Source organism: Arabidopsis thaliana, chromosome 2, assembly GCF_000001735.4.
Source record: "Arabidopsis thaliana chromosome 2, partial sequence".
NCBI lineage: Eukaryota > Viridiplantae > Streptophyta > Magnoliopsida > Brassicales > Brassicaceae > Arabidopsis > Arabidopsis thaliana.
In genome coordinates, this window is record NC_003071.7 from 14,461,888 (window position 1) to 14,480,125 (window position 18,238).

The 18,238-nt window shown below is 38.9% G+C and overlaps 7 protein-coding genes across 18 annotated transcripts; 2 read left to right on the plus strand and 5 right to left on the minus strand.

The window, feature by feature from the left end:
• The first annotated feature begins 135 nt into the window (after nt 1-135).
• Nucleotides 136-2,992, plus strand: AT2G34250 (SecY protein transport family protein). Of its 3 annotated transcripts, none has more exons than NM_128976.4 (7): nt 136-337; nt 720-1,091; nt 1,249-1,476; nt 1,563-1,917; nt 2,004-2,128; nt 2,225-2,360; nt 2,446-2,992. In NM_128976.4, the coding sequence occupies exons 2-7, from the start codon at nt 748-750 to the stop codon at nt 2,683-2,685; spliced, it is 1,428 nt and encodes a 475-aa protein (NP_180972.1). In that variant the 5' UTR covers nt 136-337; nt 720-747; the 3' UTR covers nt 2,686-2,992. The 3 variants fall into 3 exon arrangements, with proteins under 3 accessions (NP_180972.1, NP_001031476.1, NP_001324290.1); NM_001036399.1 differs by having other exon boundaries at nt 214-422; nt 2,446-2,981; NM_001336500.1 differs by lacking the exon at nt 136-337 and having other exon boundaries at nt 399-1,091; nt 2,446-2,976.
• Nucleotides 2,993-3,628: 636 nt separating this feature from the next.
• Nucleotides 3,629-6,660, plus strand: WDR55 (transducin family protein / WD-40 repeat family protein). 2 transcript variants are annotated; one of them, NM_128977.4, is made up of 14 exons: nt 3,629-4,106; nt 4,208-4,240; nt 4,326-4,390; nt 4,472-4,559; nt 4,657-4,729; nt 5,005-5,111; nt 5,218-5,317; nt 5,467-5,543; nt 5,646-5,694; nt 5,786-5,832; nt 5,923-5,993; nt 6,102-6,157; nt 6,229-6,358; nt 6,459-6,660. In NM_128977.4, exons 1-14 carry the CDS (start codon nt 4,012-4,014, stop codon nt 6,527-6,529), a joined length of 1,062 nt encoding a protein of 353 aa, NP_565782.1. In that variant the 5' UTR covers nt 3,629-4,011; the 3' UTR covers nt 6,530-6,660. The 2 variants fall into 2 exon arrangements, with proteins under 2 accessions (NP_565782.1, NP_973596.1); NM_201867.2 differs by having other exon boundaries at nt 3,989-4,106; nt 4,326-4,559; nt 6,459-6,644.
• Nucleotides 6,661-6,770: 110 nt separating this feature from the next.
• Nucleotides 6,771-7,989, minus strand: AT2G34270 (uncharacterized protein; the record flags this gene model as incomplete). The annotated part of the gene is made up of 1 exon (NM_128978.2): nt 6,771-7,989. The coding sequence occupies one exon, from the start codon at nt 7,987-7,989 to the stop codon at nt 6,865-6,867; it is 1,125 nt and encodes a 374-aa protein (NP_180974.1). The 3' UTR covers nt 6,771-6,864.
• A 324-nt stretch (nt 7,990-8,313) lies between these two features.
• On the minus strand, nt 8,314-9,950 carry AT2G34280 (F-box and associated interaction domains-containing protein). Its single transcript, NM_128979.2, has one exon. It carries the CDS (start codon nt 9,621-9,623, stop codon nt 8,448-8,450), a length of 1,176 nt encoding a protein of 391 aa, NP_180975.1. The 5' UTR covers nt 9,624-9,950; the 3' UTR covers nt 8,314-8,447.
• A 795-nt stretch (nt 9,951-10,745) lies between these two features.
• Nucleotides 10,746-11,550, minus strand: AT2G34290 (Protein kinase superfamily protein; the record flags this gene model as incomplete). Its single annotated transcript, NM_128980.2, has 1 exon — nt 10,746-11,550. The coding sequence occupies exon 1, from the start codon at nt 11,541-11,543 to the stop codon at nt 10,746-10,748; it is 798 nt and encodes a 265-aa protein (NP_180976.1). The 5' UTR covers nt 11,544-11,550.
• A 213-nt stretch (nt 11,551-11,763) lies between these two features.
• Nucleotides 11,764-15,633, minus strand: AT2G34300 (S-adenosyl-L-methionine-dependent methyltransferases superfamily protein). 3 transcript variants are annotated; one of them, NM_128981.4, is made up of 8 exons: nt 15,405-15,633; nt 14,013-14,959; nt 13,718-13,867; nt 13,372-13,642; nt 13,175-13,285; nt 12,901-13,075; nt 12,357-12,821; nt 11,764-12,257 (listed from the first exon to the last, which is right to left on the minus strand). In NM_128981.4, exons 2-8 carry the CDS (start codon nt 14,922-14,924, stop codon nt 12,029-12,031), a joined length of 2,313 nt encoding a protein of 770 aa, NP_180977.1. In that variant the 5' UTR covers nt 14,925-14,959; nt 15,405-15,633; the 3' UTR covers nt 11,764-12,028. The 3 variants fall into 3 exon arrangements, with proteins under 3 accessions (NP_180977.1, NP_001324716.1, NP_001031477.1); NM_001336501.1 differs by having other exon boundaries at nt 15,194-15,633; NM_001036400.2 differs by lacking the exon at nt 15,405-15,633 and adding an exon at nt 15,336-15,378 and having other exon boundaries at nt 11,778-12,257.
• A 3-nt stretch (nt 15,634-15,636) lies between these two features.
• AT2G34310 (uncharacterized protein) lies at nt 15,637-18,191 on the minus strand. Of its 7 annotated transcripts, none has more exons than NM_128982.2 (5): nt 17,826-18,075; nt 16,848-17,386; nt 16,671-16,766; nt 16,473-16,600; nt 15,858-16,098 (listed from the first exon to the last, which is right to left on the minus strand). In NM_128982.2, exons 1-3 carry the CDS (start codon nt 17,923-17,925, stop codon nt 16,677-16,679), a joined length of 729 nt encoding a protein of 242 aa, NP_565783.1. In that variant the 5' UTR covers nt 17,926-18,075; the 3' UTR covers nt 15,858-16,098; nt 16,473-16,600; nt 16,671-16,676. The 7 variants fall into 7 exon arrangements, with proteins under 7 accessions (NP_850227.1, NP_001323698.1, NP_001323699.1 ...); NM_179895.1 differs by having other exon boundaries at nt 15,897-16,098; nt 16,539-16,600; NM_179896.4 differs by lacking the exon at nt 16,473-16,600 and having other exon boundaries at nt 15,637-16,098; nt 17,826-18,115.
• Nucleotides 18,192-18,238: the final 47 nt, after the last annotated feature.

Sequence of the window (18,238 nt, forward strand, 5' to 3'; positions counted from 1 at the left end):
TATGTCGACACCAAATCCAAAGCCCATTTGACCCGCCTTACAAAACAAAACATCGGCCCAATCTGTGTCCCCAAAAAAAAAAAACTTAAAGCAGACGTGGCAGACCCTGATTCGTTACACTATCGTGTCGAGCATATTTTTCTCGCGTCGCCACGATTTGGCAATACCCTGAGAAATAAATAAAAATCGAAAATGGATTATAAGGTGACCTTCGTCTTTGGTTGACCATCAAAAACTACAACGCTCTTTCTCCGTAGGAAAGGGGAAGCAAATAAATTATCGAAGCCCACTGGTTTCGGAGCTGATCGGTCTCTATTTCTCTCTTCATACATATCTCGTAAGCTTCTCCTCCCTCTTTTATCTTCTTCCAATCTCCTCAATTGCTTTCTCCTTTAATGTTTTCGTTTCTCCAATCGTTATTTGTGAGTCTTTTCTATTCAGATCTGTGTGATTGTTGATCTCTGTTCTTAGATCTGTTTCGCGTTTTCTAGATATCGAATTTCTATGTATGTAATACGATGTAGATCGGATGCGTTATTGTAGATCTGGTTTTTTTGGATCGACTGAGTCAAAAATGATTGACTCAGTTTACGAAATTGTTCAGTTACTTAGCTGCGAAAACTGTGATTCGTGAATTTTGTAGCTAGATTATGAATGTGGTTGCATGCGTTTGGATTTATTGAGCTTACTTGGAAGTGATTTGTGATTTATTATTACAGAAGCAGATAAAGTTGATCGGATACTAGAATGGGAGGAGGATTTAGAGTTTTGCATTTGGTGAGGCCATTCTTGGCTTTTCTGCCTGAGGTTCAGAGTGCTGATAGGAAGGTTCCATTCAGAGAGAAGGTTATCTACACTGTCATCTCTCTCTTCATCTTTCTTGTCTGCAGTCAGCTTCCTCTTTATGGAATCCATTCCACCACCGGTGCGGATCCATTCTATTGGATGCGTGTCATTCTTGCGTCCAACCGTGGAACTGTCATGGAGCTCGGTATTACTCCTATTGTTACATCTGGACTTGTGATGCAACTCTTGGCTGGTTCCAAGATTATTGAGGTTGACAACAATGTTCGTGAGGATCGTGCCCTCTTGTAAGTGTTTTCGTTTCCCATTATGAAGTATTGGCATTACAATACGTGTTTGGTTGAACTGTTTCAATGTCTGGTTTGAATTGATTGAGCTGTTTTTGGAAAACCCTAAGGTTGTGGTCGTGTGAGTTCTTATTCTGTGTTTGTACTTATTTTGTAGGAATGGTGCTCAGAAGCTTCTAGGTATTCTGATTGCCATTGGTGAGGCTGTTGCATATGTTCTTTCTGGAATGTATGGTCCCGTTGGACAGCTTGGTGTTGGAAATGCCATTCTGATCATCCTTCAGCTTTTCTTTGCTGGAATCATTGTTATCTGCCTTGATGAACTCCTTCAGAAGGGATATGGTCTCGGATCAGGAATCTCCCTTTTCATTGCCACCAACATTTGGTAGGTCAACTTCTTCCTCACTTTAAAAAATCCAAAATCCTTTTCGGTATATTGAACTCATAAGAGTTTATATTGATGTTCTGCAGTGAAAGCATTATCTGGAAGGCATTTAGCCCAACTACCATCAACACCGGGCGTGGAGCTGAGTTTGAAGGTGCTGTTATTGCACTGTTCCATATGCTGATAACCAAGTCCAACAAGGTTGCGGCTCTCCGCCAAGCTTTCTACCGGCAAAACCTTCCAAATGTTACCAACTTGCTTGCCACAGTCTTGATCTTCCTGATTGTGATCTACTTCCAAGGTTTCCGTGTGGTTTTGCCTGTGAGATCAAAGAATGCCCGTGGACAACAGGGTTCTTACCCAATCAAGCTGTTCTACACCTCTAACATGCCCATCATCCTCCAATCCGCCCTCGTCTCAAATCTTTACTTCATTTCTCAGGTACAGCCATTCTTTCCACTTCACTGTATGGGACGTATCTCCACAATAACATATTGTTGACATTGAATTTTCCTCGTGGTCAACAGCTTCTCTACCGGAAGTTCAGCGGAAATTTCTTTGTAAACCTTTTGGGACAATGGAAAGAATCTGAGTACAGTGGACAATCTATTCCAGTTAGTGGTCTGGCTTACCTCATCACAGCTCCAGCAAGGTAATGCAGCAGTGTCTTTCATTATTCGTTTTAATCAATTCAAAGTTGGCATGCATCAACTGAGCTTGATGAATATATGTTACTATGTGGTTGCAGTTTCTCTGACATGGCAGCTCACCCGTTCCATGCACTGTTCTACATCGTCTTCATGCTCACTGCTTGTGCTCTTTTCTCAAAGACATGGATTGAAGTCTCTGGATCTTCTGCTAGGGATGTAGCTAAGCAGCTAAAGGTAATAAAATCATAACAGCTTGATGTATATAACCTGAATGTTAACATGGTGTTGGATCTCTGACTCTGAAAATTAAATGTCACAGGAACAACAAATGGTGATGCCAGGACACAGAGAATCAAACTTACAGAAGGAACTGAACAGATACATCCCAACAGCAGCAGCTTTTGGAGGAGTTTGTATCGGTGCACTTACCGTTTTGGCTGATTTCATGGGAGCCATCGGGTCGGGAACCGGAATTCTGTTGGCGGTCACGATCATATACCAGTATTTCGAGACCTTTGAGAAGGAAAAAGCCAGTGAACTCGGCTTCTTCGGGTTCTAAGTTAGCTTAAAGAAGGTGTAAACTTTGCCTGAGGCAAAAAAGCAGAGCAGAAGAGGCTTTAGCTTCTGTGCCCACCTCAAACACAGACAATTTGTGGTGGCACTTGGGTTAGACTACTTTTTTTTGTTGTTGTTGAAACGAAATTTTCTCTTTAGTCATTTATGTTTTTTTGTTACTTTTTACAAGTTAAAAAACTTATGTGATAGACGCTTTTCTAATGTATGTTTCTAGGAATTTCACTCTTTGACCCAAATAAACAAATTTACAGTTTTGAATACAAAGCAATTTATTATCTTCTTGGTTCCAGCCAATGTGAAATGTTTTTCGTAGCATACTTTGCATTACATGCAAGCCCAAATGGTGAAACTAGAGAAACCTCCAACAGTATGGTGAAAGTATACAACCCTCAATGTGGAACGATATGGTTATGAGTAATTGATCTCAACTACTAGCTAATGCAGAGATTGGTAAGTGTGACTAATTATGATCCGTTACAGTGTTACATACTGCTCTTTAATTTCGGCATTCATAACAACAAAGATTTTTTTTGAGATTTTTGCCAAACGCGTTTTACAAATCTTTTTGCTCATAAACTTCTTCTTTGTTCTTCACACTCGCAAATAAATTTGGTGTCGCTGTTCTACACAGTCCAACTCTAAACACAGATATGATATCTTAGGGGTCTTTGATTTGACGAGCCACACTAATTTTGTAGCCATCCATCGTCAAGCCACGGAGGCAATATTCGCATCCTTACGACGGAGGAGCTCGCAGTCACTGGAGGCATTTTTGACAACAACCGTTAATCTCTCCGGCGTCCCGCTAATTCAAACCCTAGCTTCAATTTCAACAGAGCTCGTCTCGTGCTTTATCTCTTCCTCCACCGTTCCAAATTTCAAAGAGACTCCAAACTTGACCTACCTCAAATTCATTTGCAACTCTTGATATTTCTTGAGAACGAGAGATGGTATTAGTTCTTTTGCCACCGACGAGAAGAGAATAAAGCTTTGAGCTCGTAGCGTTCTCTAGGCTAAACTTTTAAAAACACTCTCCATAAAAACTTAACAAGAGAAGAATGGTGAAGTAACGTGGATATCAGAATAGGCAAGAAAAAACCAATTATAACTTAATAAGAAAAAGGGTCCTAATAGCAAAATTAGAAAATAGAGGAGCCCAAAACCCTAGTCAAAATAGATCCGAGGGTCTTAATTGCAAAATTAAAAAACAGAGGATCTCTCGAAAAACCTTAAACCCTACTCTCAAGTCTCAATTCGGCGCGACGGACTCTTTGTTCACTTTTGTAATTAAGATTCTCTTGTAGTGTATATGGAGATCGATTTGGGAGCTAACGCGTTTGGTATCGACTTCCATCCATCGACGAATCTAGTAGCTGCTGGTCTCATCGATGGCCACTTGCATCTGTAATTCCTTCTAAAGCCCTTCTCTTTGCTTCTTCCTTTCGTTTTCCACATTCCCAAGAATCATCAACAATCTATGTAATCTCCAAATTTTTCTCTTGCAGATACCGATACGACTCAGATTCTTCACTTGTCAGGTATCAAAACGCTCTTTTCATCTCCAAAGTTTGTCTCTTTCGTTGACTGGACAGACTAAGAAGAGAATCGCTGAAATTTGTGTAGGGAACGTAAAGTTCGTGCCCATAAGGAGTCTTGTAGAGCTGTTCGGTTCATTGATGATGGCCAAAGTTTGTTCCTTTAAACTTCAACTATCTGAGCTCAATATCTGAGCTATGTTTTACATTATATGTTTTTTTGTTGGGTTTTAGGAATCGTCACTGCTTCAGCTGATTGTTCAATTCTAGCAACTGATGTAGAGACTGGTGCGCAGGTTGCACATCTTGAGAATGCTCACGAGTATGCAATTATTCCCTTTCGTTTTTTAAATTGGATACATCTTTAGCTGACTCGTTATTGTTTATTGATTGATAATGTTTCGCTTTGTTTACTCTAGGGATGCTGTTAATACTTTGATTAATGTTACTGAGACAACTATCGCTTCAGGAGATGATAAAGGCTGCGTTAAGGTCTGTTACATTCTCTTTCGTCTTTAATCACTTTTAAATTGTATAGCAACTATAATCCAACTCACTCTGATGCTATCTCTCTAATTTTTGTGACTGAAGAATTAAGATCTGTGTTCCTTAGTATTTTTAGATGTGTCATGTGTGTGTGTCTTCAGCCTCAAGAACTTAGTTATTCCCTACCTGAAGATTCTTTACCCAATTTTTATTTGGTGCATTACTCATTTGGAGTGAAATTATGTGCTTTGTTTTCTGACACTGTATGTTCATCTCCTCAGATTTGGGATACAAGACAGCGCTCTTGCTCTCATGAGTTTAATGCACACGAGGATTACATTTCTGGCATGACCTTTGCATCTGATTCAATGAAGCTAGTGGTAACAAGGTTTGGATTTTTGTAGTTATCTGATTCGATGAAGCTAGTGTCTTTTGAGTTTTCATAGAAGACTTTTCTGCTTATTTGTTATTTTGGTTTCTTTGACACTGTTTAGTGGAGACGGGACTTTGTCTGTCTGTAATCTTAGAACGAGTAAGGTCCAATCTCAGTCCGAATTTTCTGAAGATGAACTACTTTCTGTTGTTATAATGAAGGTAATTCCATTATATTCCTGTGTGATTATCCACTAATTTATCTATCAAACAGAAAAGTGTTTATAGTCAGGATGTGTCATCCCAAGCTCTTTTTGTTTCCACTTATGTAATGTATGTATTATTGTATGCTCTTACCTGATTGATTTCAGAATGGCCGTAAAGTTATCTGTGGAACTCAGAATGGTACTCTCTTGTTGTATTCATGGGGATTTTTCAAGGATTGCAGGTATGTCATATATCTCTAACAGTACCTATGTCAAAGGTTTAAGGCATTGGAAAATTGTATGTATTGACACCAAACTGTCTGAAATGTTTTTCCTATTTACAGCGATCGGTTTGTTGATCTCGCTCCAAATTCCGTTGATGCTCTACTGAAGGTGAGATGATACACTTTTTTTGTTTTGCATATGGTTGCTGTAACATTAGGGGCCCACTGACTAATGGAGGCCTTGTGGATTTATTCTGTAGCTCGATGAGGACAGACTTATCACTGGATGTGATAATGGAATAATTAGGTAACAAAAAAAACTCTGCTTCCATGGGAGAAAGCTCTTTACTGGTATCTTCACTTATTTCAATCAAATTTTATTTACATGTGTCTCCAGCCTTGTTGGAATACTGCCCAACAGAATCATACAGCCGATTGGGTCACACGACTACCCTATCGAAGATCTCGGTATTTAGCATTCCCTTCTCTATATCTAAAGAACATTTTATCTATGTTGACTATTGTACTTTGTTTTGATCGAACTTCTATTTTTTCTGTTAAAAATCTCTCTTACAGCTCTCTCGCATGATAAGAAATTTCTCGGTAGCACAGCTCATGACAGTATGCTGAAGGTATCATCTATTCTCTCTAAACTCAAGCTCTTACTGTAATGATTTACATGTTTGTGTTCTTGGTGATGAAGTTGTGGAACCTAGAAGAGATTCTAGAAGGTTCTAATGTCAACTCTGGGAATGCATCTGGAGCTGCAGAAGACAGTGACAGCGACAATGATGGGATGGACCTTGACAATGATCCTTCCAAGTCTTCCAAAGGTAAAGAGAAACCTGCAAAACTTTTTGGAACATCTTAAACAGTTCCTTGAGATGATAACTACAACCATGATCTGATCTCGAGTGTTTTTTGGCTTTACAGGCAGCAAGAGGAAAACAAAAAGTAAAGCGAATACGCTGAACGCTACAAATAATTTCTTTGCAGACTTATAGATTTTGTTTCAGATTCAGTCTGGATAGTATATCAGTTTCATACCTGAATTGTCTACTTGATTCTGACAGTTTGTTAAAAATTTTGGTTTTTAGTAAGATTGTGTTTTGCAAAATATCTAACAAAACAAAAATCAAGTCACAGTATGCAACAAAACAGAGTGAATTCATAGTGGCTACAAGGATCTGTTCTTATGTATCCAGTGGTTTCACCAAAAAAAACAAAAAAGAGAGAGAGAAAGGTGCCAAAATGTGTTGTCAGTACATGAGTTGTCCTCTTCCTTGTAGATCACGTAACGAACAAAAAAGAAGCAACACTCTTTCTCCTACTCTGAAACTTATGATTCAAACCCGAAAACGAACAACTTACAGAGCGTATAGACGATTTGTTGACTTGAAACCACAGCTTCCAAGTGTCTTGCTGCTTCAACATACTTCCAGAAAGACTCACCCCAACACTTGTTCAGCTCTGCATTCACTTTCGCCCAGAAGATAGTCTCAGTTCTCTCCTTCATTAGCAAACTCTGTTTTCCTTTATGCTTCAACTTAAGAGATCGTCCCTTCATCAGAACAACAATGGTACTTTCCACAAATTTCACATCCCTAACGCATCGAAGAAGCTGATCATTTGTAGCAATCAAATCTCTCTCCGTAAGAACATTTCTCGAAAGATTCATGGCTAGCAATTGTAAGATGAAGATTGCTTCAGAAATTCTTGTAAGAATATCATCTCCGATCCTATCTTCTTCGAGAATATGTTGACGATGATGATCATTGCCACTCTCCTCCACAACAACAGAGGCTGCGAACTCTTCGGCCTTGTAGAGAAGATAGTCCAACAAGTACATTAAAGCAGATTGTTTCTCGTAAGACTCATCAAAGATCCAATCTCTTAGCAACAACTGTTTCTCTCTGTCGTTCTTCTTAACACGCAATAACGTGAGTTTGATGAGCGCATGAGTTAACCTGATCCCAAGAGAAAGTACTTCATCTTTAGCCTCTGTAAAACCCCATTTCATTGAAGAAGATGATGATTCCTTTTGCAAAGCCTTGTGGAACCGAGTCTTAGTCCTACTGGCTGCAATTTTGAATATCTCTCTAACATCTGATTCTTGGTTGCGTTTGACGATTCTTTCTCTGTGTTCTTCAGCGTTACGCACAAGACCCATTAAACGAGAGACTCTGTTTCCAAGAGGCTCAAGAAGATTCATCAGTTTCATCAGTTTCATCAGCTTAATAACCTCTTTCTCCAAAGATCGTGTTTCATCTTCTGGGACGATGATTTCCGTTGAAATCGCTATGGATAGCAGTGATTCATAGGCAGTCTTTAGAAATATCGTCATGATTTCACGCTCTATCTGACTCTTAAAATCATCAAAGATGTTCATTAACGGTGGCGCAGTTTCTTCTTTTTCTGTACAGTAGAAGTTTCTCTCCGGAGGATCTCGACCATTCTTCACCATTTTCGTTACGGGAAAGAAACAAGATGAGTGCGAGTGCGAGAGAGAAAATGAAAGAGCAAGAAACAAAGAATCTTAAATGCAGAGTTACTCTGTTTCTTTTGGGCCTTTTAACTGCTTTTATTTTGGCGATATTAAACTAACAAAAGAATTAAAAACAATCAATTTGAACCGTCAGCTCTACTCCACGCACGCAAGATGATATATGTTTTTGCTAAGATGAGAGCAAAGCGAACACAATAGAATAAATTGTGGAATCTGCATATACAAATCCAAATGTATCAGAAAAAATAAAATAGAAAAATGGATCAATTCAATAGTAGGAGAAACAACACCATATATAAGAAAGATGAAATTTACGTAAACAATTAAACATCTCTAGCATGCATAATTAGTAGGAGGTGAACCAATTGAGATTATTAAAACTTTGAAATTACAATGTTTTGGAAAACTAAAAAGCATTACAAAATAGAGATTAAACTCTGGAAATAACAAAGAGGGAGTGCAGTAGTAGGGGAAAAAAATCTGTAATCAAATTCATAAGATTTTGTTTTGGGATCATGTGTTAGCAATTGATCCCCGTATTCAGGTTCACAAAACAACAACTTGTCTTTGTCAAAAACTCCTAGTGGTCTGAGTGCGAATCCATTACTCCCAAACAAAGAAGAAGTTATATTGAGATCTATGGAATATATTTCCTTCCATGTCTTGTGATCTGAATCCAACGACCATATCACTTGGTTGGGCCACATTTTTTCTGATACGCACAAACGATCATCAAGGTTGCACATGATCAACTCTCTACTAGAGTAGTCGTGGTGGTGGAGAAAGGGAGCTTTAGACACGACTTGGAAAGTTTCGGCATGAAGATCGAAAGACAAAACATTGGTGGTTTCACCCTCAGTGAGCCAATGAAGTGACCCATCTACATATACAGGATCTTGGTAAGGAAGTATCCGGTAGGGGGACGCCGGGACAACAAACCTCCAAGCCTTGGTGGTAAAATCAAAAACTTCACAAAAAGTACTAGTGTTGTTGTTGCCTTGACAAATCATACTAATGTTGTTTTTGTCTTCGTCGTCGTAGTCCTCGTCGTCATCGTTAAGGCCGCCTAATTCAGCAGAATTATATAACCAAACTGGCTTGTATGTGCCATTGATTTTGTCTTTACCGAATCCAAGCTTAGCCCATGATACTGAACCGACCTGGTGTTCATAACGATCGAGTCGTTGAAAGGTAGAAAGAGGGAATTCTCGATGCCATCGAGTGGTGGGATTAACAACAATATTCGAAGCATAGGTATTGTAGAGGCATATCAGGCCGTCACAGCTACTCTGGCAAACTTTGTACAATGTGTCTTCCCAAGGAGTAAGGATCCTAACAGAAACTGATGAACCCAGTACCAACGTTCTCATAACTTGATGCACTCTTTTAAGAAGATAAAATTCATCAGCTACGGATACCAAAAGGACATCTGGATTACATGATTGCCTACGATGCATCAGTTGTCTTTCTTGGAAAGCACGGCATCGGATTGTAGATCTCCATTGCTTCGATACGGACTTGCAGTTGAGCAAGGATTTCACATCAAGTCTCTCCAGAATATGCTCCACAACATCGTAGGGTAGCAAGTCCATATTATGTCTTTGTCTCTAAATCTGAATGATGAAGAGAGGGGAGTCCAAATATCCTTTATTTATACACAACATATCCCAATCCCAATCCAACTAGGAAAGAAAAAAAAAAAAGGAAACTAAATCTCAAGTTGTTTCTGAATAAATATAACATCAGATAATTACGAGAATTTATATTTATCCCAACTATTTTAAATTGGTTTAAGGTCTAGCATTTATCCCAACTATTTTAAATTGGTTTAAGGTTAAAGGGTTTCAGAGATCAATGTTATTTGTGTTATTGATCACGTTGAGCTGAGTGCAACTTAAATAGAGAGAGCTTACAACAAACATCGAAAATCTAGGAAGGAAAGATCTTAAATCTATCTCTAGCTATACAAAATCAGTATCTGTTAAGAGTATATTCGCAGACATATAGAACACGTGATGACCAGACATAACCGGCACATAACCGGCCTCCAATAAAGGTCTAGCATTTATCCCAGTTTCAGACGAAAGTGACTTTATAACTTTATTTGCTATCATAAGAACAAAACAAAACTCATCTTGTATACATTTTGAGAGCTAACTCATCTTGGGTACTTCATCCGTACCCATCTCTATACCCGTATCAGTGTTGTGATCTTTATATACATATATATGCACATAAGCCTTAGAGAATAATGTTAATGGGGAAGATATAAGAGTTTTGTTAAGCGACGTTTATGTATTGCCTATAATACTATGATATTCTGTGATGTATCTATGTTGTTAATCTGACGCATTTTAAGATATAATCGAGACAAATTCAATCAATTTTTTGTTAAGTTAAACAACATGAATCTACCTGAAACTGAAGAGTGATAAAGAAAAGGTTGAAGTTATAAAAGGTGCACAAAAAACTTGTTCAGATACATTCAAACCAACTATCATCAGAGTCACTGATATACCAAAAACTATTACGGAATACTACTAATTAATCAATATCAGTATAATCATCAGGTCTCGAGGGCTCTCGCAGAGCTCATCAACTTCAAATTAACCCATACTCCTAATTTCCGAAAGCATCTGTCTAAGTTTCTTCAGTTGCAGGGTGAAATCATTCCGATTATCAATCTTCTAAAGCTTTGTCAACTTATTGACATCTCAACGAAAGAAGCTTTGTCTCAACAATGTCAACGCGTCTTTCCTCTCATCTGGTTCAGGCGCAAAGCAGGTCATGAGAAAGAGTTTTGCATCACAAGGAAGATTAGGCGGAAACAATGGCTCGTAACACTTCATGAGATCTTCTAGTTCATAGTTAGTATGCCACCATGGTCTCTTCCCAGTGTACATCTCCAACACAACACATCCCAACGACCATAAGTCAAGTCCTTTCCCTATCTCCCCGTGAGAGATAGACTCCGGCGACATATAGATCGGTGTTCCCGCATACGATTTAAGAGGATGCCACCACGTAGTGTCTCCATCTCTTTTCGACAACCCAAAATCAGAAATCTTCAATTTGAGATCGCAGACAGAACCAGGGAAAACAAGGATGTTCTCGGGTTTGAGATCGCAGTGAACATAGCCGTGTCTGTGAATTGTGGCTAAACCCTCGAGAAGCATACGAGTAAACTTTCTGATCATCGGATCAGGCAATTTTTTGTCGTTGAATCGGTCCATGAAATCGCTCAAGCTTCCTCCGGCTGCGTACTCCATAGGAATCGTGTACTCTACGTAACCCTTGTCGTTAAGTCTCTGTTCTACTCCGCTACCGTAGCATTGGACGATTCTCGAGCAACCCTTGAATTTAGACAGAATCTGAAACTCTTCGTAGAGAGACTTAGCATCGTCAGAGGTTTTCACGGCGGCGTAGAGAGTCTCAACGTCGCATCGTCTTTTATAACTGAAAAGGCTCACCGATCCAAACGAACCTTCCCCCAGATACCTTTCGAACTCCATTGCAAATAGAACGATTGATTCTTTTGATAGCTTTTGGCAACAAAACCCTAATTGACTGAAATATCTGAGAATTTGTAATAGCTTGGAAACCAAATCTCAAGTTGTTTCTGAATAAATATAACATCAGATAATTACGAGAATTTATATTTATCCCAACATTTTAAATTGGTTTAAGGTCTATCATTTATCCCAACTATTTTAAATTGGTTTAAGGTCTAGCATTTATCCTAGTTTCAGACGAAAGTGACTTTATAACTTTATTTGCTTTCATAAGAACAAAACAAAACTCATCTTGTATACATTTTGAGAGCTAACGGTATGATTCCAGAATTTATGTATACAACTTTTCTCAAAGCCAAAAGATACAAATACTACTAAGAAACAAGGTCAAATGAATTTGATAAGCAAGCCTTAAAGGCGTGAAAGAACCAACTTTTTTACTGAACTATATTCAAGTGATGCTTTTCTTTTCTTTTCTGACTTGTTTAAGCGATTGCCGATTTGATTGTCTCAGTTTCTTCAGGACGCCACCATGACTTTTCAATTGAAAGCAAGCCTTCATTGTCTTTGGACTGCGTCATTTTAACCTTCCATTTCATAGATTTCACCATTTTCTCAACTTCTCCTAATGTTTCCATGTCATCCCTTATGATGAAAGTTCCTTGTGGCCTAAGAATCCGATCAATCTCAGCCATTACCGACACCAAATTGCACCTGTAATGGAAAATATGAAAAATGGTTTGATTCATTAACTCAGATCAGATCATCAAGCTCTGCATTTGAAAACAAGGAGAACCAGTGATTGTTTTATACCTCTTCCTCAGGGTAGAGAAAAGATGATCGGCATGGAGAAGGTCGTAAGTTCTGGGATAAGTGTTGAATGATTCACACCAGTCATGATAGATTCCAAATAAACCACGTTCATATATGATGGGAAGTGTATCTGGCGCATCCACAGGAACCACGTTCATCACCCATAACTTCAAATCCTTCAACGCAGCAGCAAATCCTCCATAGACTGCTCTCATGTCCATCACGTTTCTCACATTAGACCAATCGATTCCCATGTCATTAAGGTATGCCTTTGAGACAATAGTTTTCCACTTCTCTTGGTCTGCTGTGAAATCTTCTGGTGCAGGTTTTCCATAAACACCTTCCTGCGAATCCAACCACTCAGGCGCAGTTTCAACCCTCTCTGGCCACATGTTTGGCCACACTGCTCCTCGCTTTGATGAATCTTCTGTCACTTTATGCATACATGCCTCAAGTGGAACATTCCTAAACCGCAAATTCAACATATAAGCATCAGATTGCATTGGTTAACTAGTAAACTGACGCAGGGTTTATGTTGCTCTACCAGGCTGCATTTTGATCATCGGAATCCTTGCAGAGAGGTGGCTCATTTTGAGGTCTTTTGTTGTAACATTTATTTGAAGTTGGCTTTTGGTATATGGCGGCACCAACCTCATTCAGTTTGTCTTTCTTAATTGTCACCAGCTTCCAGCACATTGCCTTTGTGAGTTCCGACATTGCTACAACACAACGAAGGCCTCTCCAAAGTTACAAATCAATTTTCAAAAGCCTATCTTGAGGTAAAGAGCAAACAAAGAAGAAAATATAAAATTTCTAACCTTTCCATATACCAGAATCTTCCTCGTTCTTTCTATAGACTGGAGTCGCTGACCAGACAAAGAAACCACCCGGCCTCAAAGCACGGTTCAATTCCAAAAGAAGTTTACCACCTTCATATTAAACAACAACAAAGATTAGAAGTTCATTCTATAGAGTAGGAGTAAGGCAGAAGAATACAATGGGGTACACTTTTTACCTTCAATATGCCAAGGGACTCTACAACGAGCACAATGGATAAGGTCAAAAACAGAACCGGGAAACGGTAATCTTTTGGTTCCCATAACGTTTAACATTGCAGGAATACCACGTTCCAGCGCGAATTGCACTTGCGCCTCATGCTCATCTTTGGGAGCAAATGACAAAGCAAGCACATCTCTTTCGAAAAGGTAACCACCAAAGCTAGCAACTCCACATCCGACATCCAATATAACACGGGTTCTATTTCCCCATGCAATAGCAGGATGTGACTGCAACAATATAATTAATTCAGTACTTATCATTCCTAGTAATGAAAAAATTATGTGGCCAGTATAAAATTTTACCTGTTGGATGAAATCAATGTAATGAAGAGCACCATTCTTAAACTGAGTACCACCACCAGGGAACGTCAGATGTTCACCACTCATCTTCACCCAATTTTGATGCCCCTTGATCTCTGCAAGCTTGGTGTGGGGAACATTGTTGTACCAGATCTGTGATCACATAACAGAAGAATATATGTCATGACACATAATACAAAAGAGTGCAAGCAGTTTTCTCCAAAATCTGATAAAATGTTCATGTTAATTCTGGCGCAGGACTATTTTATTTGCAACCAGTTTTAAAGAAAGAGTTTACCTTTTCCCTGCTCTTTGGCCACTTGATGGACCGCTTATAACCATCAGGCAGAGACACAAGACAATGAGGAGATTCCTCAGGACAATGGCGCTCGCGATGTTCATAGTGCATTGTAGTATGAAGCTTTTTGATAGCCTGCCAATTGTCAAGGCAAGGGATGTAGTCTGGACCAGCAGTCACATTGCACGTTTTCCATCCATAGCTACTTTGGTCCTTAGATATCGAGGACTGTTGTGCTTTCTTCTCGTTCTGCGACTCAACCAATTGGGTTGACCAAGCTCCATCTCCAGTGCTCGACTCTTTTGTAATTTCAGCCTGGTCACCAGCTGGAAAGACTTCCTTGCTACTCTTCTCCGTGCTTTCTTCAGTTTCACTAGCATTCTCTTCAGCCTTCTCTTCGTTGCCATTACCATCCTCGGACTTATTTTCTTCTGTGCTCTCTTCCAGTTGCGTTTTCTCTTTCTGCGTTGTTTCATCACTTTCGGATCCTACTTCTTTCACATTCTTCTCTTTCTCCCCATCTCCATCACCATTGTTGTCATCAGACTCTTTTCTTTCCTCGCCTGCTTCAGTTTTCTCGCCAGAGCTCTCATTGACCTGGTTTCCCTCAGCAGAGTTCTCAGAATCAGTCTTCACTTGGTTGTTCTCAGTCGCAGCCTCATTTTCTTCATTCTTTTCATCAGAAAAGTTCTTCGGATCTCGATCGCCTTCTTCTTTTCTCAAGTCATTCTTAGAAACATCTTTAGCAGTATCAGTTGAGGAGTAGCCAGCAGAATCAGCAGGGGCTGACCAAGAAGACATGAACATCCATGTCCCAACTAAACAGAGGGAAAGTAACAGAACAATGGTAATGGTTAAACCATAGCTCGATGATTTCTTCCCGTCTACACGGGAATACTTCCCCATCGCCATGTCCTTGGAATCAATGCAACCTTACTCACATCCACCTAAAATACCAATCACAAAGAAGACATGAAACTGGCGCAATACAACCAGTAGAAATGTTAAGTATAAACTAAAAACAAATCAGTCAAATTTTTCAGGCACAAGAGATTTTTTTGTTTGGTCAACACAAGAGATTAAATTCGTTAGCTTATATACACAATTTTCTAAACTTGAGCAGAGCAAGAACCAACACGTAGTTACAGATCTAGATATGGACCAAACTAAACAAGAGTTACCTCTGAAGCATATACAAAAACACTCGGATCTTACTACTCGAAGAAGAGTTCAAAATGTTAAAAATGTTAAAAATGGATCCAATCAAATAACTTTGTTCCACCAAAACAAAATCACAAACTAGTAATACATCAAAAGCAATACCCAGAATTAAGCAATGAGATCGAAAGAGGCTTGCTGGAAGAATAAAAAATATTGAGGCAAAAGATTTACCAGAGGATATTTATGGTTATGTCAAAGATCCTCAAAGATTGCAACTTTGGGAAGCAAGTAGGATTTTTCGGATGGGATCTAGTAGAGAACGAGCTTAGCGGGTTGATTCCAGTGAAGCAAGCTAAGTGGGTTACGGCCTTAAAACGTCAAAAGTTACGCTTTTTAAATATTAAAAAACATTTATTTTCGTGTTTTGTTTATTCTCCTATGCCGCGTTAATCACCGACACAGATCTCTCAAGACTCGAGTCTGACTGAAGAACAAAACAGATGCGAAATCTGATAGAAAACCTCACGGTTTGATTATTATGTTCACTTTACGAAATGAAATTTCTGAACAAAAAAACAGAATTTTGAAAGCAAATTGATCATAAGGTGATACAGCTTAACAACTTATAAGAGCTGTCGAACATAAGCACAGCGTTGGACTGTTCGATCTCCCCCCAAATTGATAGAGAGACAAATATGATGTATAAACGAAAAACATAACTGTGTTCAGATCTCGAATATACATTTCCAAAACGTGACAAGTTTATGTTTTTTTCCGTATGTTTGCTTAATAACACTCACATTATTGTTCTAACAGATATAAATGGTTGAGAATTGTACAGAGAAGAATCTACAGACCATGAATCATGTATTGTCGGCTGTTCTTTGAGCTTCTGCTGTTCACTGTTTGCAATTTTATCCTCCTCCTGTTCTTCACATCACACATAGACACTGATGAGACAAAATGATACATATCCAAATATTCATGAACTACACTTTATGAATCATAATATCAAGAAAGATCAGAACTAGGTCCTTCGAGAAGAGTGGAGAGAATACTAGAAAACTCTGATCCTTTGAACGGTGGGTAAAAGTTAACTGATTACCCATGTAAACAACATGGAGGTAGCTTTCGAGTAAAGGAATCAAAGTTTCAGAGACTAGAATCCTACAGTGCTAGGTTTCAACGGTAGCCAAATAGGTGATGTTATTATATGACTTGGAATTTATCATTGGTTCAAACCAATTTCAAACACTTGAAAGCAAGAACAAACATGACCAAGATATAGTAGGAAATTACTTCTGAGAAGGGTTTGAATGAGGATAGAGAAACTGATTGAAACTCTTGAGCTAAGCAGTACTATACCTAGGAGCCCATCCACTATCCGAAATTCTTGCTCAAGCCCATGAACCCTCTTACTTAGCTTACTAGAATGTTAGGATGCTCAGAGTCAAGTGAAAAAGTTTTACTGAACTTATTTATAAAAGAATTACTAACCCGTATTTATCTTTCAGATCCTGCCATTACATCAAACAAACCGCAGCAACTCAACCACGACGTTCGAAAAACTGGTGGACCAGAAGGCAAAAGACTCTGCACATATGTCCAGAAGATTCAGAAAACTGAAAAATAACCTCAAGTAGAGGATGCAAGAAAAAAAGAAGGAAATTATACCTTTTCTTTAGAACATTCTGGCACTTCATATTCTTTCACATTCTTGATTTCTTTGTTAGTTTCCTCAGCAGATCTTGGACTAAGGATCTCTTCCTTTTCATCAGACTTCTGTTGGAGAGAATCCGAGTCCGTCGAACTCTCAACTTGCTTACTTTTGTCAGACATCACAACTTTTGAGACAGAAGAACCCATAGGCTTGACAGAATCAAGAGCAGGTGAAATTTCCAAACTTGAAGTACTATCAGCCTCTCTAGAAGTTTGAGTAAAATTTTCAGGACAGGAATTGAGTTGTTTGTTTACACCATTCTCCTCGTGATCCGTTCTTCCTCTTCCAACTTCAATAACGTCTTCACCTTTCGCTACTTGTCCCCCAGTAAAGTCTGCATCTTCTGCTTTCTCTTTAACAATGTCTTTCCCTAAACTAGATAATGGAGGAGGTGATGGATCTCTAGTCCCAAATTCTTCATTTCCTTGAGATCCAGGGGAACTCAAATTGCCATCACTGTCTCTCTCATCTTGGCTTCCATGTTCATCATGTCCTGAGATATTCAGTAAACTTATAGATCCAGGGCAATAAAAGACTTACTCTTCAGATTCAAAGAGGATTACTAAAAAAGATAGGAAAAAACATCCAGCACTTGTTGCAACTTGCAAGTATCCAGAAGCAACACAGAGACAACTCAGACATGATGTGATTAGAGTAAAGTCACAAACTTTGGAACAATAATTAAACAGAGATTGGCTAAATCTCAATACCCCATCAGATTCATCCCCACCCACCAAAAATTCCCTATAAAGTAGGACCAAAGCATCATTCACTTCGTTTTGTATAATACCAAAAGAAGAAACTTTACCTAACACCAGAAACCCATTTGAGACATAAAATCCTGTAAACAGCAACTAGAATCACCAAAATCCATATCGATCCAGCAACTACAAATTCTAAGCGAAAACCAAAAACAGTAACAAAGACAGTACCATGACCATTGAAGCCTTTGTTGTTGGTAGCGACTCCAGTGGCTTCCTGCTCCTGCTGCTTCTTCTTCAAAGCCTTTCTCTTTTTGGCACCAGGCGGCATGATCAATGGATTTACGACAAAAACAGACTAGAGATATCGAAGATAGGTTCGGTATTGTATTGCCGTATTGGTTAGTCGTTCACTTGAAAGATTTATGGAGCTTGTGGGTTTGTTGGTTTGTGTGATGTGGGTGGAGTTGTTTCTCTCCTTTTTGTCTTTATGTTTTGGGGAAAATCAAATGTCACACTAACAGTCACAAAAGCCTAGAGATAAGGCTGAGCCCATTTATTAAACGTGTCGGTCTGCCTCCAAAAATCCACTGTTCATCACTATTGTTTTTTTTTTCATTACAACTTTTTTTTGTTCATCACTA

Coding starts and splice junctions, on each gene's coding strand:
- AT2G34280 (NM_128979.2), bottom strand. CDS start 9,623: ATGGACTTGCTACCCTACGATGTTGTGGAGCATATTCTGGAGAGACTT.
- AT2G34250 (NM_128976.4), top strand. CDS start 748: ATGGGAGGAGGATTTAGAGTTTTGCATTTGGTGAGGCCATTCTTGGCT. Junction 1,477..1,562: donor TTCATTGCCACCAACATTTG/GTAGGTCAACTT, acceptor GATGTTCTGCAG/TGAAAGCATTATCTGGAAGG. Junction 1,918..2,003: donor ATCTTTACTTCATTTCTCAG/GTACAGCCATTC, acceptor CGTGGTCAACAG/CTTCTCTACCGGAAGTTCAG.
- AT2G34310 (NM_179896.4), bottom strand. CDS start 17,925: ATGCCGCCTGGTGCCAAAAAGAGAAAGGCTTTGAAGAAGAAGCAGCAG. Junction 17,387..17,825: donor CAAAGGCTTCAATGGTCATG/GTACTGTCTTTG, acceptor TGAATATCTCAG/GACATGATGAACATGGAAGC. Junction 16,767..16,847: donor CAGAATGTTCTAAAGAAAAG/GTATAATTTCCT, acceptor ACATATGTGCAG/AGTCTTTTGCCTTCTGGTCC.
- WDR55 (NM_128977.4), top strand. CDS start 4,012: ATGGAGATCGATTTGGGAGCTAACGCGTTTGGTATCGACTTCCATCCA. Junction 4,391..4,471: donor GTTCATTGATGATGGCCAAA/GTTTGTTCCTTT, acceptor GTTGGGTTTTAG/GAATCGTCACTGCTTCAGCT. Junction 5,695..5,785: donor CCGTTGATGCTCTACTGAAG/GTGAGATGATAC, acceptor TTTATTCTGTAG/CTCGATGAGGACAGACTTAT.
- AT2G34300 (NM_128981.4), bottom strand. CDS start 14,924: ATGGCGATGGGGAAGTATTCCCGTGTAGACGGGAAGAAATCATCGAGC. Junction 13,868..14,012: donor GGCCAAAGAGCAGGGAAAAG/GTAAACTCTTTC, acceptor ATGTGATCACAG/ATCTGGTACAACAATGTTCC. Junction 13,643..13,717: donor ACATTGATTTCATCCAACAG/GTAAAATTTTAT, acceptor ATATTGTTGCAG/TCACATCCTGCTATTGCATG.